Source organism: Canis lupus, chromosome 23 (assembly GCF_048164855.1).
Source record: "Canis lupus baileyi chromosome 23, mCanLup2.hap1, whole genome shotgun sequence".
Taxonomy (NCBI): Eukaryota; Metazoa; Chordata; class Mammalia; order Carnivora; family Canidae; genus Canis; species Canis lupus.
Window position 1 is genome coordinate 18708668 of NC_132860.1, and position 24269 is coordinate 18732936.

The following is a 24269-nucleotide window of genomic DNA, read 5'->3' on the forward strand; positions in this document are numbered from 1 at the left end:
CTTCACCGAATTGCCAAGTCCTGTCTGTTGGATCTTCTGAATCCTTTTGCTTTCTCCTTCCCATTTTACTTCCCACTGTGGCCCAGACCCTAACTATATTCTCCAGAGGAAGTTTACCTCCCAAGTATGTAAGACTTCCCTTAACTCTTCCAAATTGGTTATTAGCGTGTTTGCTCTTCCCTCTGCTTAGATCATTTTTACCTTGAATCAGACCAACGGGATTAATTTTGTCTGCTCCCATATCACTCACAGTTAAGTCCAAAAGGTTTAGTAAATGCTTCCAGTTTGCTTAATCCATACAATCTTCAATTTTTTAAAGAGAAAACCAGACTAAGGTTAAGCCACACACAACTGCGAAGGTTTGGATCAAAAAGCTCAAACCCCATCTGAATCTTAAGATACTCTATTACCACTTATTCTCTCAATATCAACTATAACCCATTTCAGATCCAGGACCTCAGCTTCCATATTATGTCCTCCAAAGACAATAAGGACAACCCGTTTTATCTTTCTCTGTCAGGACCATTAACAGAGATGCAACTTCAAATGATCCAGTTGGGTATCCAACTGAGCAAAGCCTTCCTGGCACCTTGTTAACCCAATCAGCTAAGTTTGCTCTCCACTTTCCTTATACTTGATCTGCAAAATCCTCTAAAGGTTGTCACAAGAAATTTGTCCAATAGAAAGCTATGATGCCCAGCCCATGATCACCCCAGAGCACAAAAGAAGCACGCTGCCAAGCTAAACCTAGTCATATTTTTAGTGTCATCTTATTTCTTCGGCCAGGGTTCTAGACCGCAACTTTCATTTGGGGCCTAAAAAAAAAATTTCGTCATTTTTGGGAAGAACTAGAAAAACTAGTAAACTGTAATTTACCCGGAGATCTGAAGGTCTTATCTGACGCAAGCATTGATCATCATCAGTTTTGTAGGATAACAAACCCTAGAAAACCTGATTCCAGCCTTTTAGGTCTAAATTCTATGCGAGATACATTTCAGACTAAAATCTTTGGGCAGCCCAGGTGGCTCAGCGGTTTAGCGCCGCTTGCAGCCCAGGGTGTGATCCTGGAGACCTGGGATTGAGTCCCACGTCGGGCTCCTTGCATGGAGCCTGCTTCTCCCTCTGCCTGTGTTGTGTCTCTGCCTCTCTCTCTCTGTGTATCTCTAATGAATAAATAAATAAAATGTTTAAAAAAAAAATCTTTAGCATTTCATGATCTATTTCTTTGAACATTATGACTGCTATGCACAGGGATACATAAATTCTGACAAATGCCTTTTAGATTCCAAACCACTTTCACGTGTAAAAGCCCTGGTGTTTAACATTCAAACTGCTGGGCCCCATCTCAAATTTTTGGTTATGACTAGAATAGTATGGTAAAAAGATGGGAGTCAAGGAGGAAAAACCTTCAGTTCAGGAATTACATCTTTCACAATTGCTTCAATCCTTCTGTCCATCAGATCATAACCAAGTCTTCCATTTTGCGGCACCTGACTGGCTTAGTTGGTAGAGCTCTAACTTCATCTGGTTGAGTTCAAGCCCCATGTAAGGTACAGAGCTGTAGAGCCACACTTGCAGTTAAGGGTGTATTCTCCTACTCATTGTATAGTCCGAATTTACAATGCAAACAAGCCTTTCAACTCTAAGATACATCCATGTGCTATCACAGGTATCACATTCACACATTCTAAACAAAAATGTTCAAGTTAGGTACTGGGCCAAATCCTTTATGTGCTGGTGCCATCTCTGGCACACTTTCTGAGGGGAGCTGGTAGAGAAGCTCAGGCCCTCATATCCCTACTCCTAAAAATCTGTTTAGGCATATTTCTGATGTATAGGTAGGGAGGTAGGGGTGCTAAAGAATTTATACTCAGACCACAAGAGAAAAGCACTTGTTAGCATTTAATGAACCTCCCCCTATGTGGCTTCAAGCTACTAGAACGCAGGCGCCCCCCACACCCTTTATCTTCTCCTCAGCTCTTCTACTGAAGAATTTGGCCTTCACGATGACAGGCTGTTTTGGGAGCTTTCCCTTTCCCAAAACTTTGTAGTAGCCCTAGAGGAATAGAAAAAGAGTTTATAATACACACCACAGCAGGTACCAACTCCTTGGTATGATGAAAAATGACTGCCAATCTACTCAATCTAGGAGCTGGGGGGACATGTTTCTGATCTGGGCACTACCGGGGGCACCAACTGCCCTCGCCAGTGAATCAAGACCAGCAGATTCTCTCTGAGGACTCTAGCACACCAGGACAAGAAATGTGTCAGGATGTGACTCTAGCCTCAAGAAAGCACAACCCCCGCACCCCCCCCATTCAATTACTACCTGATAAGCAAAAGACCACATTCCTAGCAATGTTCCAAGAAGTCCTACCAAAATTGCTCAAGGAATGTTAAGTAGGCAGTAGAAAAGGGATTTAAAACTTCACTGAAAGCCCCTTCAGGGTTTAAGACTACCTCCACACCCGTGGGAGGTTAAAACTGACACAGGACCAGAACTCTGAAGGATAGACAAAAATGCTTTGTCGTCACTGCTTTGCAGGGGTGGGGAGTGGAAATCTCTTCCAATAACGTAGATCCACAATTAACAAACATATTAGTATTTTATTCTGTAAGGGACATAAAGGGCCAAGAGTGCCCATGTAAGCAGGGTTGTATTAAGAGAGACCAGAGCCAGCTGAGCTGAGATATTGCTCAAAAGCTCAGGCCAGAAATGCAAACCTGTACAAACCAAGACAGTTAAGAGTGGGAATGAGACTACTGATTGGAAAAACATTCAAGAAATAACAAAAGTAACTGAATGAATGAGGGACTGGAAAGAGCTGAATGTTTTGCATGAATCACAACTAGAATGCAATTTTGGGGAGTTTACCTGTTGAAATTCTGTCAAAAGACAGTAGTCTGGTAGGTAACTAGGTATAAATTCTAGGAAGGGCATCAGTAGATCAGATTATCCAGAATTTTGAGAGGCAAAGACCATGTAAAGTCAACAAATATTCATTCACTCACCGATCGCACCACATCGATAATAGGAGCAGCTCCAGTCTTGTTTTTGGCAGCATTTACCCGTGTCTGCTCACTGACTAAGGTCCACAGTTTATCAAGGTTGACAGTTGGGCAGAAGCTCTGGTTCCTCTTTAAGTGGTAATGTCTCATACCGACTTTTCCGAAGTAACCTGGGTGACTAGGAAGAGAAAGGTAATCACTTTCATAACCTGATTCCAATTAAGAAGTGAGGTTTATTGTCTTCATAGTTCATCTCTCCTAGTTATAACGTAACTTGTTCATCAGTGCACAATAGTGACATAACCAGGACTCCATTCATTGTTGCATTAAAACAAGTCTTTAAAAAAAAAAGCCATGGAAGATGTTCAGGAGACTACCCTTACTTCATGGAACCAGGATAAATCACTGAAAAAAGTCAGAGGCAGAGCCAAGACTAGAGATCTTCCGTATCACCTGACAGCCACTCTATGGAAATTCCACACATTCTTGTAGTAGATTTTCTAAACAAATTTGGGGGCATAGTGAATCTAGCAGATTATACACCTGACGCATGTCACTAACCTGGTGACTGACTATGCCATAAGGGTCACAGCCAGTGAATAAGGTCAGCAATTACTCTTCGAGGACTCTAGCACACTAAGGCAATAGCTGATACCCAAGCGTGACTCTAGCCTCGATGGCAAATTCTCGGTTCACATCAAATGTTAACTTGCTAAAACCCAGCAATATACAAAGGTTTTTGAGTGGTTAAGAGGCTTGCTTCCCACTGAAGGTGTCCTGAGCCAGCCCTTTACCCATCACTCCAATAAACTGTCAGTGCTGGTGAAAGTACAGGTCAAGAAACACTCACTATTTGTCGAAGTTGATCCTGTGATGATGCATGCCACCAGCATTACCCCGGCCTCCTGGGTGCTTCCGGTGTTTGCCTGCAATACAAAGCTACATGGCTAACGTAGCCTTCTCCAGTTCAAGTCTTCTTGCAAAAAGCATTTCCCCACACTTCTGCGTTTTATTTTTTCAGTCTACAAAACCTCTTTAAGCATTGCTATTCCCTCAAGACTCTGGGTCAAACTTCTCTTTGCAATGTTCCACATCACAGCACTATCCACTGTTGGATAGTGTTCATGCCTTCGACAAATGAACACTTTGTCCCAATTTTAACTACCCGCCCCCCTGATGTGAAATTGTCTTTAAATGGGGTACCGTAGAGAATTCTAAGGAAAAAACCAACAGCTAACAGCCAAGCTTACTCCGAATGACCGCACAAAGCTTACCCACTTCTACCCTACCCACTTCCCGGCTAGCTAAGCACCCGGCAGGGAGAGCTCAGAGCCGGCCAGGATGGGATGCCGGCACTTACCGATGCGGCCGTGGCCATGGCTCACGTGGCCCCGAAGTTTCCGGGTCTTCCTCAGTCTGGATGGCTGTATGGAAAAAGGTGCTTGGTGATAAAGCCAAAGGGGGGTGGGGCAGAGGGCGAACTTGACCGTCTGAGAAGGGTCTGTAGGTCTGCGGGGTCAAGGCTCTGCTTTGGGCCACATCAGCAAGGGTGATGTTACGGACCGGTCGGCCCGGGGCCCCGTGGCCTCATCAGGGCGGCGCCTGAGCGCGCAGGCCCGCGTGCCTCAGAGAGCCGAACCCTCGGCAGAACACGCGGGCCCACACTCGGGGGCCCACACGGGCCACCCTGCCCCGAGCGGCCTGGAAGGTCGGGCCGAGGCCGGGAGTTGGTGGTTGAGGTGCAAAGCGAGTACAGCTCGCGGCCTGAACTACCAACGCGGCGGAGAAAGGAAAAGAACCACCTACCATGTTGGCGGCCCAGAGGAAAAAGGGAGGCGTCTGCGAAATCTCGCGAGCTACCGACAACGGGGGCGGAGCCAAGAGACTCACTTCCGGCCGGAGTAGGCCGGGCCTAGGGCGGGGTCTCCGGAGTCTCGCGGGGTTCGCGGGGTTCGCGGGGTCGCGTGACCGCCAGGTCGGTAGCCCTCCTTTTTCAGCTCGGTGTCCTCCTTCCGCGCCGAGGCCGGGTGACGGCGGCCGCCCTAAAACTGCCTCCGCGTCGCCCTCGTTCGCTCAGGCTCGAAGGCTGAGACCTGTCGCGGAATCCCCGTGTCCCCGGAACCCGCCCGGGCTCCTGGCCGAACGCCCCGCTGCTGAGCCGACGCGCGCGCCTCGCTCGTCCTCGCGGTCGGCTCGGCCCCGGCGGTAGCGGCCGCAGTGAGGATTCGCGAGGCGCTGTTCGACCCGCAGCGAGCACCGGCTGTCTGGCTCTGCCCCCTTTGAACCCTTCCCTACGTGTCCACACCCGCCTGATCGCCCACGCTCCGAGGAGGCGCTCGGTCTTAATTGCTCCTTTGCGCTTGTGCTGTCATCCTGGGCGTCCAGAGTTTGAACAATCCAGTATACTTCAGGGACCTGTATACCTGGTTGCTTTATGGTTTTGTTTTGTTTTTTGTTTTTTTTTAATCCAGACTCTAAATACTTTTTGTAACCACCAAATTTTCTCACCTGAACCTACTTGACAAGGCTGTGAACCCCTCTCCTGGACCAGAAAACCCCTGCTCAACCTCGATCTTTGCAATGCAAGTGTCTCCTTTCCCTGTGGAACTTCTCTGACCCATACGGTCATTGCTGCTTCCCCCACTTGTGCCCCCCCCCCATATTCTAGTACATACATAGCTCGTGCATAATTGTTGATCCACATTTGTCTCCCCTACTCGACCAAATTCCTTAATGGTTCAGGAGTATTTTATCCCAGTACTCCCAGTTCCTGGCATGTAGTACATGTTCAACAAATCAAGTGGTTGAATGTACTTTCACCTCATAGTGAAAGAGCCACCTCTCAAGTCTCAACCAGTGTCTAAACTCCCGTTCTTCCAATTACTCTGTGTGTTTATTTTCCTTGCCTCATTCCTATCAGCTAAAATATATTTTACTAAAATATCCTAGATTCTCCCTACTTTCTCCCTACCATCCTAGCTCTTTCCTTTACAGCCAAGCTCCCCAAAAGAGTAGTCTGAATTCTGTCCATTTGTTCATTTCCCATTCATGTTTAATCAGCCACACCACTCTTACTCAAATCATAAATTAAACGAATTGAATGGACTCTTCTCATTCCTCTTACCGTGTGTTCTCTGTTGTACCTTACCTCTTTCACTTCTTCATAGAAACTCTTGCCTTCTTCCTATCTCTCTAGCCATTTGCCAGTTTTTCCGGGTTCTTCTAACTCTATACACCATTTAACTGTTGATGTTTTTCAGCCTCCAGTTCTTGCCTCTCTTAACTTTTCACAGTGTGCAGTCTTCTTGGTGAGCGTATGTTGGGTGGCTTCAATTCACATCTCTATTGCTGAGCTCCACATTCATGTACTTACTTAATTTCTGATTATTATCCCTGGGACATTCTACAGACAAACTTGGCAAACGTATTCAGACTTCAATCTTCCTTGCTCACTGGTGCCTTCTCCTTTATACTATATCTTGGTGAGTGGCACCCTTGTCCACTTAGATAGTGATGTCATGGAGACCTGAAAATGGTTTCAAAGCCTTCATTTCTCCTAATATACTGTCACTGTCACCATATTCTTTTGTTCTGTATCTCAAATCTGCTTCCTCCTTTTAAACCCCCATGCCACTGCCTTCCTTAGGATTCTCATCATGTCTCTTGAGTTCAACATCCTTCTCTAGTCATCCTGCCTGCATTCTAATCCTCATCCAATACTTTCATCCATCTCACCTCTGCCAGGTTAACCTTCCCAAAACATGACTTTCACCTTCACTTACTTGATCAAAAAGTTGGATAGCTCCCTTTGACCAACAGAATACAGCCCACTTGCCTTTCCAAACCAACCCCAGCTTCTCGTTTTACACGAGCTTCCTACTGCCGCCAGACTTGATACATCCCTGCCTTTCTGCCTGTGCTGTGCCATTTCTCATGCCTGTAGCGCTCATCTTCCTATCAGATATCCTGAATTTTCCTCAACCTTTAAGGCCCAAAACTTTATATTCTGCTTCTTCCCAGAACACTGCAATCCACAGTGATAATAGCCAAATATACCTTGAAGTTTACAAAATGCATTGGCCTCAGAAGTCAACAATACTAGCTCCATTTTATGAATAAGAATACGAGAACTGAGGCACAGAAGGTTGAGTGACTTGCCAGAGGCTATAGTGCTGCCAAGATACAGGGCCTGGGCCTACCTAGTCTTTAGTCTTCTCTTTCCAGATCTGTTTTTACCTCAGTGACCACTCCCTTTCTGACCTCACAGCTTTATGGTCTTCATCAGTCCTTCAGTCCTTGATCATATACTGCCTGGGACCAGCAGAAAGAGGGGCCATGAGAGTGGGAGGCAAGGTCTAAGAAGAGATCACCCTCTATTTGACGTCAAAGCTGGCCAATAAGTGCACAAGAGATGAACTGAGCTACCCTTGGGAACATGGTCTGTGAATGGAGGTAAGCTGGGCAGAGCTTTGGGAATGAAAGGTAACCATTAAGTGTTCTGTAAGGAGGGTCTAGAGTGAGGACCAAGACTAAGACTGTTCAGAGGGTAGAGGTAGGGTTTTGGGTAATGGGCACTGCTTTTGAATAGTTTTGCCAACTTCCATGATTATAGAGGAACTTCATCCTATCCCTCAGGTCATCCATCAGAACGGAAATTCTCCCTGAGTGGACCAGTACTCTGTGTTGGGTTCTGTGTTCACCTAACATTCTTCTCATTGATGGTTTGATCTCCAGGGTAGAGGGAGTGCCCTGAGCAATTGTGGGCTCTGGTTTCTAGCAGCCTCCCTCATTCCCAGGACAATCATATGGGTTTAACATAAGGCTTATGTGTGGCTTGTCCGTGTAGGTCAGTTTCCCTAGGTTGACTAGCTCTGAGAGAGCAAACAAAGTTTGAGATCTGTATCTGCAAAGTTGAATAGTATCCAGACATTAGGAATTTGGTGACTTGTCCTTTTCCACTTAGGCACATGGAACATGACCCTGAGACATGACCTCTGAGAGGCCTGCTTCTCTGTGACATCTCTTCTGAAGTAGAGTGTGGCCTTGTGACATCTCAGGCTTTTGGGCTTCCCCAGAGGGTCAGGGCCTCAAAAAATACCTGTGAAATGAGCAGAAGGGAGATGATATCAGGCAGCAATCTGGCAAGACAGGTAAATGTGGTGCTGACCTTTTTGGTACCACACACCTTTCTCCAGGGGACCTTATGAACATACCCCCACCCTGAAGAGGGCCCTGTGGTCCCTCTTTCTTCCTCTCCTCTCTGGGTTCCCAAGTTCCTCAGCAGTCCTTCACATAGCAATCCACATGGGTGGATCCAGCCTTGTTTGCTTGCTCTCCATCTTTAGGTTTGGGCATTTGGAAATAATATGTTGTTTTCCTTTTTCAAGCAAAGGATTGTTAATTTGGGGTGGGAAGAGCCAGGGTTTCTGTTCTTTTTAAGTGAGAATTCTAGAAAAACTCAGGAATCTAAATTTATTTCAGAAAGGATTTTAAAAATTGCATGTAATAGAAAAACAAGTGAAACATTAAAGAGAATGTTAAAAAAATATAAGTATAAATATCTCAAATCATAATACCTTGCGATGCTGTTTTTATGTCTGAATATTACTTTTCAGCTCTTGTCTACATGGAGATATAGCTACGTACAAAGCTAATGATTATAGCAGATGCATTCTTTTTATTCTGCTTTTCATTTAATACCGTGACATTTTTTCTGTATCACTACCCAGTCATCATAATCATTTTTAACAGCTTAATACTAATTTGTCTTCAGCAGGTGCTATAATTTACTAAGCCAGTTTCTCCTGTATTTTGGGTTTTGTTGTTGTTGTTGTTAGTCCTATTGTGTCCTTTGCTATTAGTGATGCAATGAACATTTGTGTATATGTGTTTTTTTCCTTCTATTGAATAACATGTCTAGGGTAAATTCCCAGGAGTGAGACTGCTGTATTATAAGGTATGAACATTTTTATGATTCATTTTATGCTGTTTTTCCACCCAAATCAATTGAACCAATTTATGCACAGCAGCATTTATAGTTACCACTTTCGACTATACCAGGTTCAGGGTTTATCGTTGTTGTTGTTGTTATTTATTTCGTTTTCTTTTGTTTTTGTTGTGGTGGTTTTTTGCCTTTATCAGTAGTTGTTGATATATGGCAATATGGAAAGGAGGAAAATCCACAGGGTTGTCTTCAGTACAAAGTAAAAATAACCTAATTTTCAGGAGTCTTTCCTCACTGTGTTGAATAGATTTTAAAAAATATCATGGTAGTACATGGAAAATGCATTCCTAGAAGTTTTGTTGGAAGCTAGGATGGAAAACCTTGCTGCCATTAAACTCAGAATAGCAAAATATGAAGAGAGGAATTCTCTGATCTTGGAGGGCAGTTTATCCAATAGCACCACAAGGAAGGGCTTAAATATTTGGGTTTTCATTTAATTTCACAAGATAAAATTAGCAGAAAGAACACAGAAGTTTCGGTTCATTTCCCACTAGCCAAATGATACTGAACAAACAGCATATTCTTTTTTGATATTAGTTTTTTCTTGTTTGTATAATGAAAAATACCAAGAGTCACTCTTTTACTTTAGAAATATTTGTTGACGTTCCTGTCCTCCACCCCTTATCCTCAAATCAGAGACTCCATTGCTTGCCTGTGCCTTTAATTTAACCTTTACCCTCATAGAGTTACTTTAGTTGCTCTTCTAAGACAGAAATGAAATATTTATTTATTTATTCATGAAAGACACACAGAGAGAGTCAGAGACATAGGCAGAGGGAGAAGCAGGCTCCTCGAGAGGAGCCCAATGCAGGACTCAGTCCCAGGACCCCAGGATCACAACCTGAGCCAAAGGGAGATGCTCAACCACTGAGCCACCCAGGTGCCCAAAATATTTATTCATATATTCATCCTGAGTAGTTCCCACTGGTGTCAGAAAGCCAGTCCACTTCCTTGAATCCCCAGAGTTGTTATTTAAAGCCTAATGGAGCAGTTCTCTAAGTGCTATCTGTAGACCTATGATCAGGGGTGGGGAAGGCCTGGGGATGGTTCCTGAGACTCTTTCACAAGTGTCCATTGGGTCACAAGTATCCACAGCATCATAAGCATCCACAGGGTCAAAACCATTTTCATAATCATACTAAGATGTTATCTGCCCTTTTCACTGAGTTGGCATTTGCCCTGGTGGTGCCAAAGCAAAAACCAAAGATGGTGTGTAAAAAACTGAAGATGCTGGTATAAGTCATTGTATTCTTCACTGCCAGGCATTTGCAGGAAAAGAGGAAGGGAGGGAAGAGAAGGAAAAGAAAAAAAAAAAAGGAAGGAAAAGCCTTAGAGCCTTAGTCTCACTTAGGAGTGTCTGTAATGAAGCAGTAAATATTTTATTACATTTCAGTCCTTGAATACACGTTATTAATATTCTGTATGAAGAAACTGGAAGTATGCATAAAGCACATCTACTTATCAAAGTAAGGAATTGCGTTTGTGCTCTTATTTGAGTTGCAAGCTGAACTAGCCTTTTTTTGTACGACACCAGTTTTACTTGAAAGAACAACTGACAGACTGAGGTTATTTATTCAGCCTTGGGAATTTGGCAGATATTTTCTCAACAATGAAATGAACCTGTCATTCCAAGGAAAAAACTGATAGTATTTGTTGCCAATGATTAAAATTAGAGTTTCCAGCAAAAATAGAATTCTGGTAAAGGTATAGCTGAGTTTGATGTCTTTGAGTCTGACATCTTCCTAATAATTTTCCAATGAGATTAGAGGTGATGTGAAAGAGTGTGATGTTTTATTATTGTCTAATGAAAGGTCAATGGTTGGAGCATCTGCATAAGTCATTGAACGAATGTTTTCCAAATGGCAAATGCTTGGTGTTATAAAATGATGCCTGGGTAAAAAATCAGTACAAGATAGCCCAGTGGATTTTAATGTAACAGGGTAAGAAATGTTCACTGATATAGTTACAGATTCCACATTACAGCCAACCTTTAGGAAACTACCACTTGTAGTATCAAAAAATGTCCATTATAACCTAATACGACTATTAAAAATAGTCTTATCTTTTCCAACTGTACAACCCCATGAGGCTGGATTTTCTTAATTTACTATAAACAAAACAACATCGAGTGGATTGACTACAGAAGCAGGTTCAGGATTCCAGCTGTCTCCTATTAAGACAGACATTAATGAGGTTTGCAAAAAGGAAAAACAATGTCACTCTTTTTACTAAATTTATTTTTTTGAAAATAATTTTTTTCTAAAAAGTATGTTATTCAGGCTGACATGTAATAGGTTTATTGTTTTTGAATGAATTAATATTTTTAAATTATCTCAGTTTTCATTTTTATATGGCAAATAGTAGTAGACAGAACCCACATTAATAAAATCTAAGGTCCTGAATAATTAAAAAATGTGAAGGATTTTGAGACCAAAGAGTTTGATATTCTCAAAGTCTAATGAAATAAACTCAGGCACACTTAAACCTTCTAAGACAGACTGCCCTTACCGCCACAGGGCTGCCATGCTGCCCTCTGGGAAATAAGTGCTCTTAGAGCTCCAGACTGAATTAGAGGTATAAGTCTATCCATTATTTCATTTAGTGGCATCTTGTTGGGCCCCCAAGCAGGCTGGCCTCTCCTAGCTCTGTCACTCTTTGTCCCTAATGGGTTTGGCTCCCGGAGACCATGGACTAAAAGGAAAGTTCTCTCAAATCTGCATAATGATAGAACTCCAGATTTGATGAAATGATATTTGTTTTCTTTCTTGAGTACAAATATAAAACTAGATACATTTCTTTTGCTCTTATACAAGTATAAGACTGAATACAATTTACAAGGTATAAAAAAACCCAAAACAATAAAATTAATGACATTAATTTCATTTGCAGATGATGTGTTGCTAAACTACTAGCATTAAACTGCTAGTACACCTTGAATGTGGTGTTCACCATTGGTCAGGTTTGGCCAACTTATGCCACTATGATCATGGCTTAATTTCCTTACCTCCTTCCTCTGTTCCAAGTGCCATGAAACAGGCATTACCAGTGTGCCACATTGTTCTTGAGACTTCATGTGGCAAGAGTACATCATTTACATTTAAGGCTGCCCCTTTCTCTTCTAAGTAGCCCAAGACAAAGTAATACTGTATGGTGTGAATTGGATCCTGAACTCTTAGCACTGCCTCTAAAATCTCATTGTGGTGGATATGTATTTGAACTTGAATTGATAGATTAAAAACTTCTTATTAGGATGAATATAAATTAAAAAATATTGGAGAGAACCCATGAAAATATGTGTGTGGACTTCAGCTTGAGAAATATTTCAGTAGTAATGGTGTGAAGTCTGATTTTGAATTTGAATTTGAACTTTGCTATTTACCATTTGTCTTTGTACAATTACTCAGCCTCTCTGAGCCTCAGTTTCTTTAGCCTGTCCCTCATGGCTTTATTTAATTTGTAAAAGTATCATAATGCCTATCTTCAAGAGTAGCTGTGAAGACTGAGATAAAGCATAGAAAGCACCTGGCATACACTGGGCTTTAAACAAATTTCCTTCTCTTTTCCAAAATGAAATCTAGGTTCAAGCTTGTCCACTAATAAAGAGAAGCACAGGTAGATGTTGGACACTTTTGAAGGCAACAAACTCTGTAAGAAACACACAACCTCTGCAGCAGAGATGCTGGACTCCCTCTTTGGGCTCAAGTGAGAGTTTGAGGCTGAGGCCTGCAGGTTGCAGGGCCTGAGCCTCCAGTTCTCTGTGTCCTCTCTGGCCTTTCCAGGAACATCCCCCACCCTAAAGGAATTAATCACTCTGTTTTGTGCTTCACTTACAGGGAGTGGAGCTTGCTCGATCTACACGCTGCTGCACACTTCAGGATATCATGGGAAGAGCCCCAGTCCCGGTCACAAGCACAGCCACGGATACGGGCTTGAGATTTATGGGGCTGCCACTAGTTGACCAGAAACACAGGAATGGTCAGATGGAGGCCATGATATTGACCTGCTCATTGTGCCAACAAGACCTGCAAAATGTGGGCGCCCGGTTCCTACCCTGCCAGCATTTGCTCTGCAAGAACTGCTTCCAGGGCTTCATCCAGGAGCTGAGACAGGTTTCCAAAGCTCACAGGACCATTCCACCTGGTAAGTACAAAAGAACCACAGGTTCCCCTCCTTCCTTATAACACATCTCTTCCTCGTTCATAGGAACTGAATTTCAGGTAGAAAGAATCAGAATTAAAATGCCCAAGGGATACTCATTGCCAAACACAACTCTTTGGGGAATCTGAGACAAAGCAAACCCTCTTGATGCCTCCTATATCTGGAAAGCTGGGACTTTCCATGTTTGGGATTTCCTTGAATTGGTGGCAAACTGAGAAACCTGGGAAGGTATTGATTCAAGGTTTCACAGACTCCCCAGATGGAGAGGACACTGTCCTGACTCTCTAAACTTCTGAGGCGAAGGGAAAGCTGCTGCCCCCATAGGAATGGTTGGGACCTGATTTTGAACAGACTCCTACTGACTAGTGAACCATTCACCATTTAACTCCAGCCTGGTGGGAGGAGCTTGTGTCTTGCTGATGAATGTCAGGTTTCCTAGGGAACAGTCTCATTGAGGACTGTGAGTCCTTGGAGACATGAATCAGGTCCCTTTCAGCTCAGCATTCTAGCACAGACCTGTAACAGAGGTGCAATCTCTCTCTGTTGGATGAGCTTGGAGGATGAGGTCAAGCAAGTTGAGAGCATTTAGAAATATCATGTCTGTTTGTTTTGTTGTCTGCAGTATTATTAAAGTGATCTGTAGCCCAAGGCTAGGTGCTTTGAGGCATTAGAGAAGTGCAGTTGTCCTTAGCTATGAATTTTGAGCTCTCTAAACCCTTGGGCAAGCTGTGTAACCTCTCTGGGCTCTTTTGTGAGTTTGGAGCACAGAAAAAATGATCTAGTTTGATTTTTAAAATTAATGTCTGATTTTTAAGCTTAAATTTAGTCCTTAAACTTTTAATTTTAACTTGTCTTACACTATTTATAAATGTAGCAAAATTTAGCAATTACTTTTAAAGGGGTTTTTATTAATATTTGAACATATTTGTAAACTTGGCTAATATTTGCTTTTATAAATTGAATGTATTTTATTTTCTTTTTAAGTGTTTCAGTTGTTTAACAAATAAATGTTCTTAAAGGACACTTGAAAATCTAGTTAAATTTACACACATGGTGGATCTTAAATATGTCTTAACAAGTTCCAGCATTGTTGGGTGAATATCCAGAATATATAAAGACCTTCTCCAACTCAACAATTAAAAAAAACCCCTAATTTAGGGATCCCTGGGTGGCTCAGTGGTTTAGTGCCTGCCTTTGGCCCAGGGCGTGATCCTGGAGTCCCAGGATCGAGTCCCACATCGGGCTCCCTGCATGGAGCCTGCGTCTCCCTCTGCCTCTCTCTCTCTCATGAATAAATAAATAAAATATTAAAAAAAAAAAAAAAAACAAAACCCTAATTTAAAAATGGGCAAAGGTGGGGATCCCTGGGTGGCTCAGTGTTTTAGCGCCTGCCTTTGGCCCAGGGCACGATCCTGGAGTCCCGGTTGAGTCTTCTGTCAGGCTCCCAGCATAGAGCCTGCTTCTCCCTCCTCCTGTGTTTCTGCCTCTCTCTCTCTCTCTCTCTATGTCTATTATAAATAAATAAATAAATCTTTAAAAATAATAAAAATGGGCAAAGGACTTGAATAGACATTTCTCCAAGCAAGATATACAAATGGCCAGTAAGTACACAGAAAGATGCTCAATATCACTAATCTTTAGGGAAATACAAATCAAAACCACAATGAGATACCACCTCAAACCCATTAGGATGGCTACTATTAAGAGAAAAGAACAGAAAATAACAAGTTTGGTGAGCATGTGGAGAAATCCTGTACATTGTTGGTGGGAATATAAAATGGTATAGCCTCTGTGGAAAACAGTACGGCCATTCCTTTAAAAATTTTAAAAATAAAATTACCATATAATCCAGCAATTCCACTTCTGGGTATATACCAGAGAGAATTAAGGAATTAAAATCAGGAACTCAAAGAGAGATTTGTACACCTGTGTTCATAACTACATTATTGACATGGAGAAAAGGTGGAAGCAATCCAAGTGTCCATTGACAGATGAGTGGATAAACAAAATGTGGTATGTATATACAGTGGAATACTATTTAGCTTTAATAAGGTAGAAAATTCTGACACATGCTACAACATGAATGAACTTTGAGAACATGATGCTAAATAAAATAAGCCAGTTAACAAAAAAGACAAATAGTCTATGATTCTATTTACATGAGATACTCAGAGTAGTCAAATTCATAGAGACCAAGAGTAGCATGGTGGTTGCCAGGAGTTGGGGGAGGAGTGGGGAATGGAAAGTTGTTGTATAATGGTATAGATTTTCAGCTTTGCCCACATTTTAATTGTTTTCTGTTATTGTTGTTGAGTTGTAGGAATAGATAGATAGATAGATAGATAGATAGATAGATATTATGCCCTTATCAGTTATGGGATTTGTAGATATTTTCTCCTATTCCATGAGTTGTCTTTTTGTTCTCTTAATAGTGTTCTTTGATGCACAAAAGTTTTTAATTCTGCTGAAGTCCGACTTACCTACTTTTGCTTCTGTTGCCTGTGCTTTTGGTGTCCTAGCCATGAAATTATTGCCAAATCCATTGCCGTGAAGCTTTCCTCCTGTATTTTCTAAGAATTTTATAGGTTTAATTCTTATGTTTAAGTCTTTGATCCCATCTCGGCTTTTTAACATAAACTATGCATGTCTCAAGGCTTCATATGGCTCTAAAAAATCAGAAAACTGAGTCATACTAATGACAATTATTAGAATCATAGTGTTCAGGACGCCTGGGTGGCTCAGTGGTTGGGCGCCTGCCTTTGGCCCAGGATGTGATCCTGGAGTCCCGGGATCAAGTCCCACATCAGGCTCCCTGCATGGAGCCTGCTTCTCTCTCTGCTCATGTCTCTGCCTCTCTCTGTGTGTCTCTCATGGGATAAATAAATAAAATCTTAAAAAAAAAAACCGTAGTGTTCGTTTGCCAAATTATTCTGAGTGTAATGGAGAATGAAAACATACGCTTTAGTGTCAATATGTCTGGCCATCTGAGTGTGAGTTCTAATCTGCCTGCCACTTAGTAGTTGTATAGTCTGGACAAGTCATCTCACCTATAATGTGGGGATGATGATAGTAGTAATTAGCTTATACGATTGTTGTGAAGATTAAATGATAATGTACATGTAGAACATTCAGCACTGCTCATAGGAGATAGTCAAAAGCTGAGAAACCCACAAAAAAATACTATTATTTAGAACTTTTGAAACTGAAATGGAAAAAAAATCTGTCAGATATGAACATGCTTGATTTGGAACAAGAGAGGTGATTTCTTAAATACGTGGCATCTTATATTCTTTAGTATGTCCTATGGCCTGGCTGGGACATGTTTTGGTATTTGTTGGTTTGTGTGTCTGTCTGTGTCTGTCTGTCTCCTTCAGACTATTTGACTTCTGTGTACCAGGATCTTTGGCATTTAGGGTACAGAGATGAAAAGACAAGGCCCTTGCCTTCAAGGGATTCATGTTCTGCTGAAGGGCAGATAACTAGATAGATGATAATAATATGAGAATATGGTGTGGATGGATGTGAAGGCAAAGAAGGCAAAGAAGCAATACCTTTGAGAGGTTCTCCGTGGACCAGGACTGGTGGATATCAGTTGCTGAATGCTTTTGGAAGTACTGAAAGAATGGTACCCAAGTGAGCTGTCTTATTAAAAGGAGAGCTGTCATCTATCTCTGGTAAGTCTGGTGAGAGACCTAATACCTGAACTTGACTTCTGGTCTAAATTTGAGAAGCCATGCTTTGGGAATCTGGTTCTTGGGAAAGAGATTTTAGTGCCGCCACTTTATCCAGCTGAGTAAGGGTGCAGACTTACCCCATTTCTGCCAATCTCAGGTTTTCAAAATTAAAATATGGGAGCAGCTAGAGGGAGATGAGTAGAGGCTAAAGAATAAATAGGGTCCCTGGCATCAATGCCTCCAGCCAGATGGGCCACCAGTGCATGAGGATAAGCCCATTTCCATAAATCTAGGTCCCAGTTGCTGGGCAGAGCTGCACATGGCTGTGTTGAATAGGCTGTGTGCCTGGGCTCAGGGTCTGTCTAGCTGGTTTTCAACTTTGATCCTTCGGTGGAGCCTCCCCAGGCCTGCACATCTGGGCTGGTGCTCAGCACCACAGGAGGCATCTGATTTAACTGGGCTGGAGGTCTTTCATCTCTATAGCCCTGCAGCCCAACACAGAACCTGACACAGGATGGGGGTTTAAGTGAATATTTATTGAACAGATGATTTAACCAGTGAATCCACAGAGATCTCCATGGCTCTTACATGGAAGGAAGACTGTTGCATTTGTGACGCTGCCCCTTTGTATTTCTCAAGCTGCAAGGTGCAAATATATTTATCAAGCACCTGTTGGTTGGCAGACACTGTACTGGGTACTTGTAGTTATCTTTTATTATCTTTTTAAAACTTGACAACAATCCTAAAATTAGGTATTATTCCCATTTTACAGTTGAAAGACCCGGGTATCAGGCAGCCCCGGTGGCGCAGCGGTTTGGCGCCGCCTGCAGCCTGGGGTGTGATCCTGGATACCCGTGATCGAGTCCCACATTGGGCTCCCTGCATGGAGCCTGCTTCTCCCTCTGCCTGTGTCTCTGCCTCTCTCTCTGTGTCTATGAATAAATAAATTAAAAAAAAAAAAGAAAAGAAAAAGAATCTTTAAAAAAAGAAAGAAAGAAAAACCTGGGTATTGTGAATATGTAAGATCTAGGGCCCAAAACAACTCATAAGTGGCAGATTAGGTCAAACCTGTCTTCAAAGTTTGTGGTCTGCACTCTGCTCAGGGGAAGATTTCACCTGAAATGACTGAACTGATGGGGAGACTCCATGGAGAATTTTTCAGGAAAGAACCCTTGCTGCAGCCTGAGTCATCAGGTGCACATCTTTAATGCGGCCACAGCTTAGCTGAGATTCTCCCCAGCAACTCCATCACACCTGGAAATGTGTCTGTGTTAGGTCTCTGCTTCTAACGAGACCAGCTGGGCAAGGTCTTCAAAAGCCAGTGGTGGGGACCAGAGCAAAGGCAGCAGTGTGCCGAGTACACAGTGGCTTAGCCATGCAATAGGGTGACTGTGAAGCTGCAGGCTCTGTGCAGAAAGGTTGGATATTGGAAATGGATTTACTCAGCCAATAAGAATATATACGGGGAAATGTTTGCTTTTAAGCCTAATTGAAAATTGTCCTAGATCAAACTCTGAGAAATCGGCCAGTGAGTCACAAAGTGATACTTTAAGTTAGCAAGCTCTGAATGTGCTGCATTTGTCTTCAGAATTCTCAGGACTCCTCTGGCTCTAGTTGTTTTAGGGGAGAAGGGCCATTAATTGGATATTTCCTTCCCCATATATGTAAAAGGAACATTATTTTTTTCTTTTCAAATCTACTAAAAGACAAATCCTAGCTGGGAGACATTGATTCTGATATCAAAGTTTTACAATCTACCTGTTTAGTATTTTACTTTTCCCATTATCAGTGTGGGTGATTGATATGCAAGACATGGGTGAAGGTCATGGCCCTTAGAGCTCAATCTGGACTCCAGCACTAATTGACTGGGCATTCCCAGGGCTTCTCTGGCTTTCAGGACTGGACTTGAAGAGCTCTAAGAACACCAAATAACCACCATGGTCTCCTGCTTCCTGAAGCTACTAATGTGTGGCAGCCCTTGTAAACTACAGATGCTGAAAGGGGGAGCAATCTCTGTCCCTCAGTGGGCAGGCCTTGGGACTTTGGGAAGATCCAAAGAGAGGGAACTGATGCAAGATGCTACAACCTCAGAGTCAGAGAAAGAAATGAGGATCTTAATGAGAGCTCAGCTGGAGGGGCTCTAATGGCCTGGGCTGAAGGTGGGAGGTAGGGGGGTGGTGAGATCTCAGCTACAGGAGACTGGAAGGCGAGGTGACTGCCATTTGCTCAGTCTAGGTGCTGAACAGTGTGCCCACCCATCGTGGGGTCTGTTGTGGGCAGTGACCCAAGTATCCTAGGTGGAAGGCAGGCAACTAAGCTGGACTGAGCTGGGTGTGCAGCAGGTGCAGAAGCTGGAGCTCTGGAGCCCTATCAGCAGGATGGTTTTGTAGTTCATGAACAGTTTCCTCACCTTAATTGGCTCTCTGGGGCCCCGGGAGTAGCACTGGCACCTCAGAAAGGTACCCGTTACTGGGAGAGCAATTCCCCTGCTAATGGGAAGGAGGCAGGCTGTGTTTCTAGGGGGTGTACTAGCTGCTGCCAGCACTGCTTGGAAGGATATGGCTAGAGCAGATTTGCTAAAGCATCCCTCAGTTTAAGGTGGCTATGATTGATGGACAGGGTCTTGGAGGGGTCCCTTGGCTACTGGAACTCTCTCATTCAAGAGGAACCAGTCATGGTTGACTGTTGTGGTGGCTAGAGAGCAGAAAAGACTCTTGGAGCTTATCTCTAATCCCTCCCTGCATAAATGGAGCGTCAGGAATCCAGAAAGCCTTAGAATCCTGCTGAATGCCATAGTTATTACAGAGCCTGGAAAAGAAATTCATCTCCTTTGCCTGCCAATCCAGGGCTTGCCTGGGCTTGTGGGCCAATAGGAGCTACAGACCTAGAGTAGGCTGCTGCCCTTGGTTGTCCCACTGTGTCTCTGTCCAGGAGCAGTTGAAATGGGAACAAAGCAGTGGCTTTGCATAGAGTATGTCAGTGCAGTCCTCGAATTGACTCTTGAGATTTGATGTAAAAAAAATAGAGGTGCCAGTCTATCAGATGAGATGAGCCTAGATTCATCCTCAACTGTATCTTCTGCATTCCGCGCCAGGTTCTTTCTTGGTACCAAAAGCTTGTTTCACAGTCGGGTGGTCCTAGGAACATGGGCTCTGAAAGCTGTGGACCATCACCTGCCTCAGCCTATCACCTTGCTCTCATGCTCGATTTCTGACTTGGCTTCTGATGGGCCACCTGGCCCTGCCCCACACTCTCCGGATCTCCTTGCCTGACCTCACTTTACCTCTTGCCTCTGTACATTATGCTCCTGAATCCTCTAACTTCAGCCCTGATCTTTCTCTCCTGTGGTGGGCCTACAGTTCTAGCTACCTTAGAGGCTCTCAATTGCTTACCATTCAGAACAGAAACTTAGACCTTCAAGGCCCTTCCCAATCTGACTCCAAACTAATTTTATTTTTTCTTTTTTAAAGATTTTATTTATTCATGACACACACACACACACACACACACACACACACACACACAGAGGCAGAGACACAGGCAGAGGGAGAAGCAGACTCCATGCAGGTAGCCCGACATGGGACTTGATCCCAGGCCTCCAGGATCACACCCTGGGTCAAAGATGACACTAAACCGCTGAGCCACTCGGGCTGCCCCAAACTAATTTTAGAGCCTCATCTCTGTTACTCCTCTCCATGAATCAGCTTTACCAGTCTTTCCCCTAGAGGTCTCACAGCTTGACATCTATAATCCTATAGTTTTGATGTTACCTCCTCCTGGAATACCCTTTGCTTGTCTGAAACATTCGATCCCAAACTGGAGGTTGGTTCAAGTGTGACCCAGCTAGAGCACAGATGGATGGGAGTTGACTTGGAAGTAAGCAGGATCCTCATTACCAGGATTGAACCCCAAAGGATGAGGCTAGAACAAGTGGAGTAACCATTGCTTTAGGCCAGGGGCCAGCAAACTTTGTAAAGGTCTAGGTAGTTAATATTTTTGGCTTTGTGGGTCTTACAGCCTCTGTTACCACTACTCAGCACCGCCACTGCAGCATAGATAATATGGGAATTGATGGACGTGACTGTGTTCCACAAAAATTTTATTTACAAAAACGGGCAGGCTGTGGTTTTCCAACCCCTGGTTTAGGCTCTGCCCGGGGAAATTGGATGGTTTTGAACCTATGAATGGCATCAGGTAGGAATATCTGTGTAGGAACCAAGCAGAGCCAGACAAATACAGAAGGGAACTATAGGTAGGGAATAGTGTTAGGCTGAGGGATATGGAAGAAGGGGCAGGAGGAAGAGGATGGAGTTAATTTTTGGCTACAATATAGGATTGTTTGAAGGCAGGAAGTGGGAAGTCTGGAAGGGAAATTTGGGAACACACTGTGAAGGGTCATGACCAATTCAGGCTTTTCTGTAGGTAGTGGGGAGACATTGGATATTTTTGGCCAATGGAATACAATCAAATATGTATTTTTACAGAGTTATTCTGGCTAGTGAGAAGAATGATTGGAGGAGACAAGACTGGATGTAAAGAGCCCTGCTAGGAGGTTACTATAATTGTCTTGGCCACTGGTTCCAGCTTACTGGTCCTTGAGCCAGTGCTGGTCTGAATGCCTAAGAATCAGTTGGGTAACTTGCGAAAAATATAGATTCTTGGTCCTATTCCCAAGAGATTAAGATTTGGTAGATTCAGGATTTCTAACAAACCCTCCAGATTTGTGAATCACAGGTCCAGCAAAGCAGAACCTAAAGAGGCTATGGGTGTTAGAGAAAGTAGGACACATGTAAGATGGGATTTGGCAACCACCCTCTCTTCCCTCTTACCTCTGGTCCTGACAGCCCCTCCATTTGACTTTTTCTTCATACAACACCACTCCCTCCCACATCCTATTTTGGTTATGCCCTATCAGTTCTCTTTGAAACAACTCTTCTGTCCATTTCCATTGCTACCCTTGTTGGGGATTCCATTACTGCTAAACTGGACAAGCCTTCTCCCTGACTCCAGTCTCCAGTTCATGAAGATAATCATAAAGCCTGGCTCTGTCCCTCTCCAGAGCCTTTGATTTCAGGATATAGGTCAAGCTCCTTAGCTTAGTATTCAGGGCCCTTCAGGAGCTGACTCTCCTGCCAGTCTTTCCAAGTGTATTATACCCTGCTGCTCCCCATCCGTGCTTTTACAATTTCCCTGTGCTCTGTGCTTTTACCATTATCTTGCACTTGTAGTTTTGCCCCATCCTACTGTCTTCCCTTCAACTCGACTCTGCTTTTCCTTGCCTTTTCTCCCCCTGCTTGTGTTCGACTGTATCTCCCTGGGGGGCGGGGGAGGGGTAGAGTTAGCTGCCAAAGGGTACCTCCCAGGACCTTTGTGCATCATAAATGTGTGTCTTCCCCATCTGAAGTCCTAATCCTCCACTTGTGACGGACAATTGGTCACTATGGCAACTGACTGTGACGTCACAGGATAAGGACTTCAGGTGAAGTGGCAGGAGCAGGTGAGTATGTAGGAGATAGATTTTAATGTCTGTCGAAGGTTCCCCCCCCACACCCTCCTTCAGTGCCGGGGGCATGGAGGGATATCTCGGGCTCCTGCTGATTTTTAAAATGATGCGGTGAGAGCGTGTGCCTGGCATCTGCGTGCTGCAGCAGTGTGGGGCTGACAGAGTGTGTCAACTTGAGCTCTGGTTGTGCAGGCACCGCTGCTGCGTGAGCCTGTTATTCCGTTCTGGATTGCTATTTTGATACCCAGATTGCATCATTCTTCCTACGTATAAACAGGGGGTCCCCAGGGCCCTGCAGCTACTCACTTCTCCACCAACACTGTTGTTGTGATGAGCTCTATTTAAATGAGCTGCCGGATCGGGGCAGATTCCAGCCATACATGAGCACTGTCATTTTGGGGAACATGGAGGGCTGAAGGATTTTTGGATCGAGTCCTAAAAGGCTGAGAGTGATGGCCTCCTGAGCTGTGCAGAGGGCGGCAGAGCTAGTTCCTGAAAGTTGAAAATCTCGTTTTCTTCCTTCTGAGCTTCTATTCCAAGGCACCCAGAGGATTAGGAAGGAGATGCAGCTAGGAAGAGAGTCGCCTCTTTGAGGTCTCCCTCTTGCTGTTCAGTTTGGGAAATTGCTGCAGAGCCTTCAAGATAAACAGGAACAGGAGGAGTCAACCAACCTTTTCTTGCAGGAGCGTCTCAGGTGAGCTGGAGAAATGCAGCCCTGGCTGAGGATGTATCAGAGAAAGGAGAGGACCCAGGGTGCTCCCCTTACCCTACCCAGGACCCAGTTCCCCAAGGGTTAGGCCCTGCAGCCCAGCCGGCTGCAGCACGCAGTGGGGGGTGTTCCTGGGCACTTGGTAAGCACCATCCTCTGGGACCCGTGGTGGTCTCACCTGTCGCTCATCTGACTTCTCTCCCAGGTGTTGCTCTAATCACGGGGCAGCAGGGCCACAGGTAAGCCTACTGGCAGCTACGGGCAGGAGCAGCATTCCCCTTAGTATCAAAGTCTGTCTTTCTATCAGGGACTAGGCATCTTGGGAGTGGGTGCAATGTGTTGTTGTTGGTGGTGGGGTGCTGCTTTGAGTTATGGGCTAGAGGAAGGCTGCAGGGGCTTTTGTGTTGGGGGGGGGGTTACCAGATGCCTAGTACCCTGGGGCTGCCCTTGGGTGGGAGGGCAGGAATGGGTAGTGAGGATGGTCAACATGCCAGGTTTGTTTGTTTGTTTTTTCCTTCTTGTCTAGTGACTAACAGAGGCTAAGGAGGTAAAATGTCTTACTTGTGGATACAGAGGTAGGTAATCAGGGACTGCTCAGTGGTTCAAGGTAGCACCTGTATTTTATTAGGGCTCTGTGGTTTTCAGCTAAGTCCCTCCCTCTCCCTGGGCTTCCACGTCACAATCTGTATGGTGAGGGAATTGGCTACATGCAGGAAGCTAGGTCTGTTCAGCTTTGGTTTTACAGGTGATAGCTGGCAGAGGAGCATCAAGCTGCTTCAGAGGATGCCACTGCTCTGTGGGAGTCAGAGCTTGGGCCCCAGCTATAAAGTTCCTTGGAGCCATGGACAAGAGCTGTAGAATGAAGGGCTTCTTAACCCCAGGGGGCTGCGTAGCCCTGGACTCCAGGCTTATGCGCCGGTGGTTTATGTGTCCCTTACCTGGTGGGCTGAGCTGACCCAATGCTGGCTTTCTTGAGACTTCCTTGAGATTTCTTTCCCACCCTAGCCTCCTGGTCCCCAGGTTGCCTTGGCGTTGCTGTTCATGTCTGAAGGGTGGACCACCCAGTCTTGACTCTCCCTCCCTTGCTGCCTCACTAAGGCCTGAGCTCAGCACACTCTAGACTCCAGTAGCGGTGGTTATAGTGCCAAAGCTCAAGCAGCACCCTAAGGATACACCCTTAGCTCATGGGTCCTGCAGTGGAGCTGGGAGTTA

General features: G+C 44.2%; 2 protein-coding genes and 2 non-coding genes across 13 annotated transcripts in view; 1 reads left to right on the forward strand and 3 right to left on the reverse strand.

Annotated features, from left to right (window-relative positions):
* Window positions 1-1883: 1883 nt before the first annotated feature.
* On the reverse strand, window positions 1884-6504 carry RPL27A (ribosomal protein L27a). Of its 3 annotated transcripts, none has more exons than XM_072794167.1 (5): window positions 6158-6504; window positions 4370-4433; window positions 3860-3948; window positions 3013-3187; window positions 1884-2056 (listed from the first exon to the last, which is right to left on the reverse strand). In XM_072794167.1, the coding sequence occupies exons 2-5, from the start codon at window positions 4385-4387 to the stop codon at window positions 1928-1930; spliced, it is 411 nt and encodes a 136-aa protein (XP_072650268.1). In that variant the 5' UTR covers window positions 4388-4433; window positions 6158-6504; the 3' UTR covers window positions 1884-1927. The 3 variants fall into 3 exon arrangements, with proteins under 3 accessions (XP_072650268.1, XP_072650265.1, XP_072650267.1); XM_072794164.1 differs by lacking the exon at window positions 6158-6504 and adding an exon at window positions 4816-5398 and having other exon boundaries at window positions 3860-3935; XM_072794166.1 differs by lacking the exon at window positions 6158-6504 and adding an exon at window positions 4816-4897.
* LOC140615629 (small nucleolar RNA SNORA3/SNORA45 family) lies at window positions 2161-2291 on the reverse strand. The gene has a single exon (XR_012016124.1). It is a non-coding gene; the product is annotated as a small nucleolar RNA SNORA3/SNORA45 family (small nucleolar RNA).
* LOC140615630 (small nucleolar RNA SNORA3/SNORA45 family) lies at window positions 3558-3687 on the reverse strand. Its single transcript, XR_012016125.1, has one exon. It is a non-coding gene; the product is annotated as a small nucleolar RNA SNORA3/SNORA45 family (small nucleolar RNA).
* Window positions 5453-24269, forward strand: part of TRIM66 (tripartite motif containing 66) — a 59198-nt gene continuing 40381 nt past the window's right edge. For 2 of the 8 annotated variants that reach the window (XM_072794137.1, XM_072794138.1), the window contains exons 1-2: window positions 8021-8159; window positions 12847-13153. In XM_072794137.1, coding sequence (XP_072650238.1) covers window positions 8115-8159; window positions 12847-13153 — 352 coding nt within the window. In that variant the 5' untranslated portion in view covers window positions 8021-8114. Of the gene's footprint in view, window positions 5592-7276; window positions 7462-8019; window positions 8160-12846; window positions 13154-22437; window positions 22460-22480; window positions 23043-23262; window positions 23297-23583; window positions 23633-24269 lie in introns of those variants that run through there. The other 6 variants (XM_072794139.1, XM_072794142.1, XM_072794140.1 and 3 more) reach the window with 6 other exon arrangements.

Excerpts from the sequence above, each read along its gene's own strand:
- RPL27A (XM_072794164.1), bottom strand. Across the intron at positions 3,936-4,369 it reads CCATGGCCACGGCCGCATCG|GCAAACACCGGAAGCACCCA; the intron begins GTAAGTGCCGGC and ends TTTGTATTGCAG. Across the intron at positions 3,188-3,859 it reads AGGATCAACTTCGACAAATA|TCACCCAGGTTACTTCGGAA; the intron begins GTGAGTGTTTCT and ends TTCTCTTCCTAG.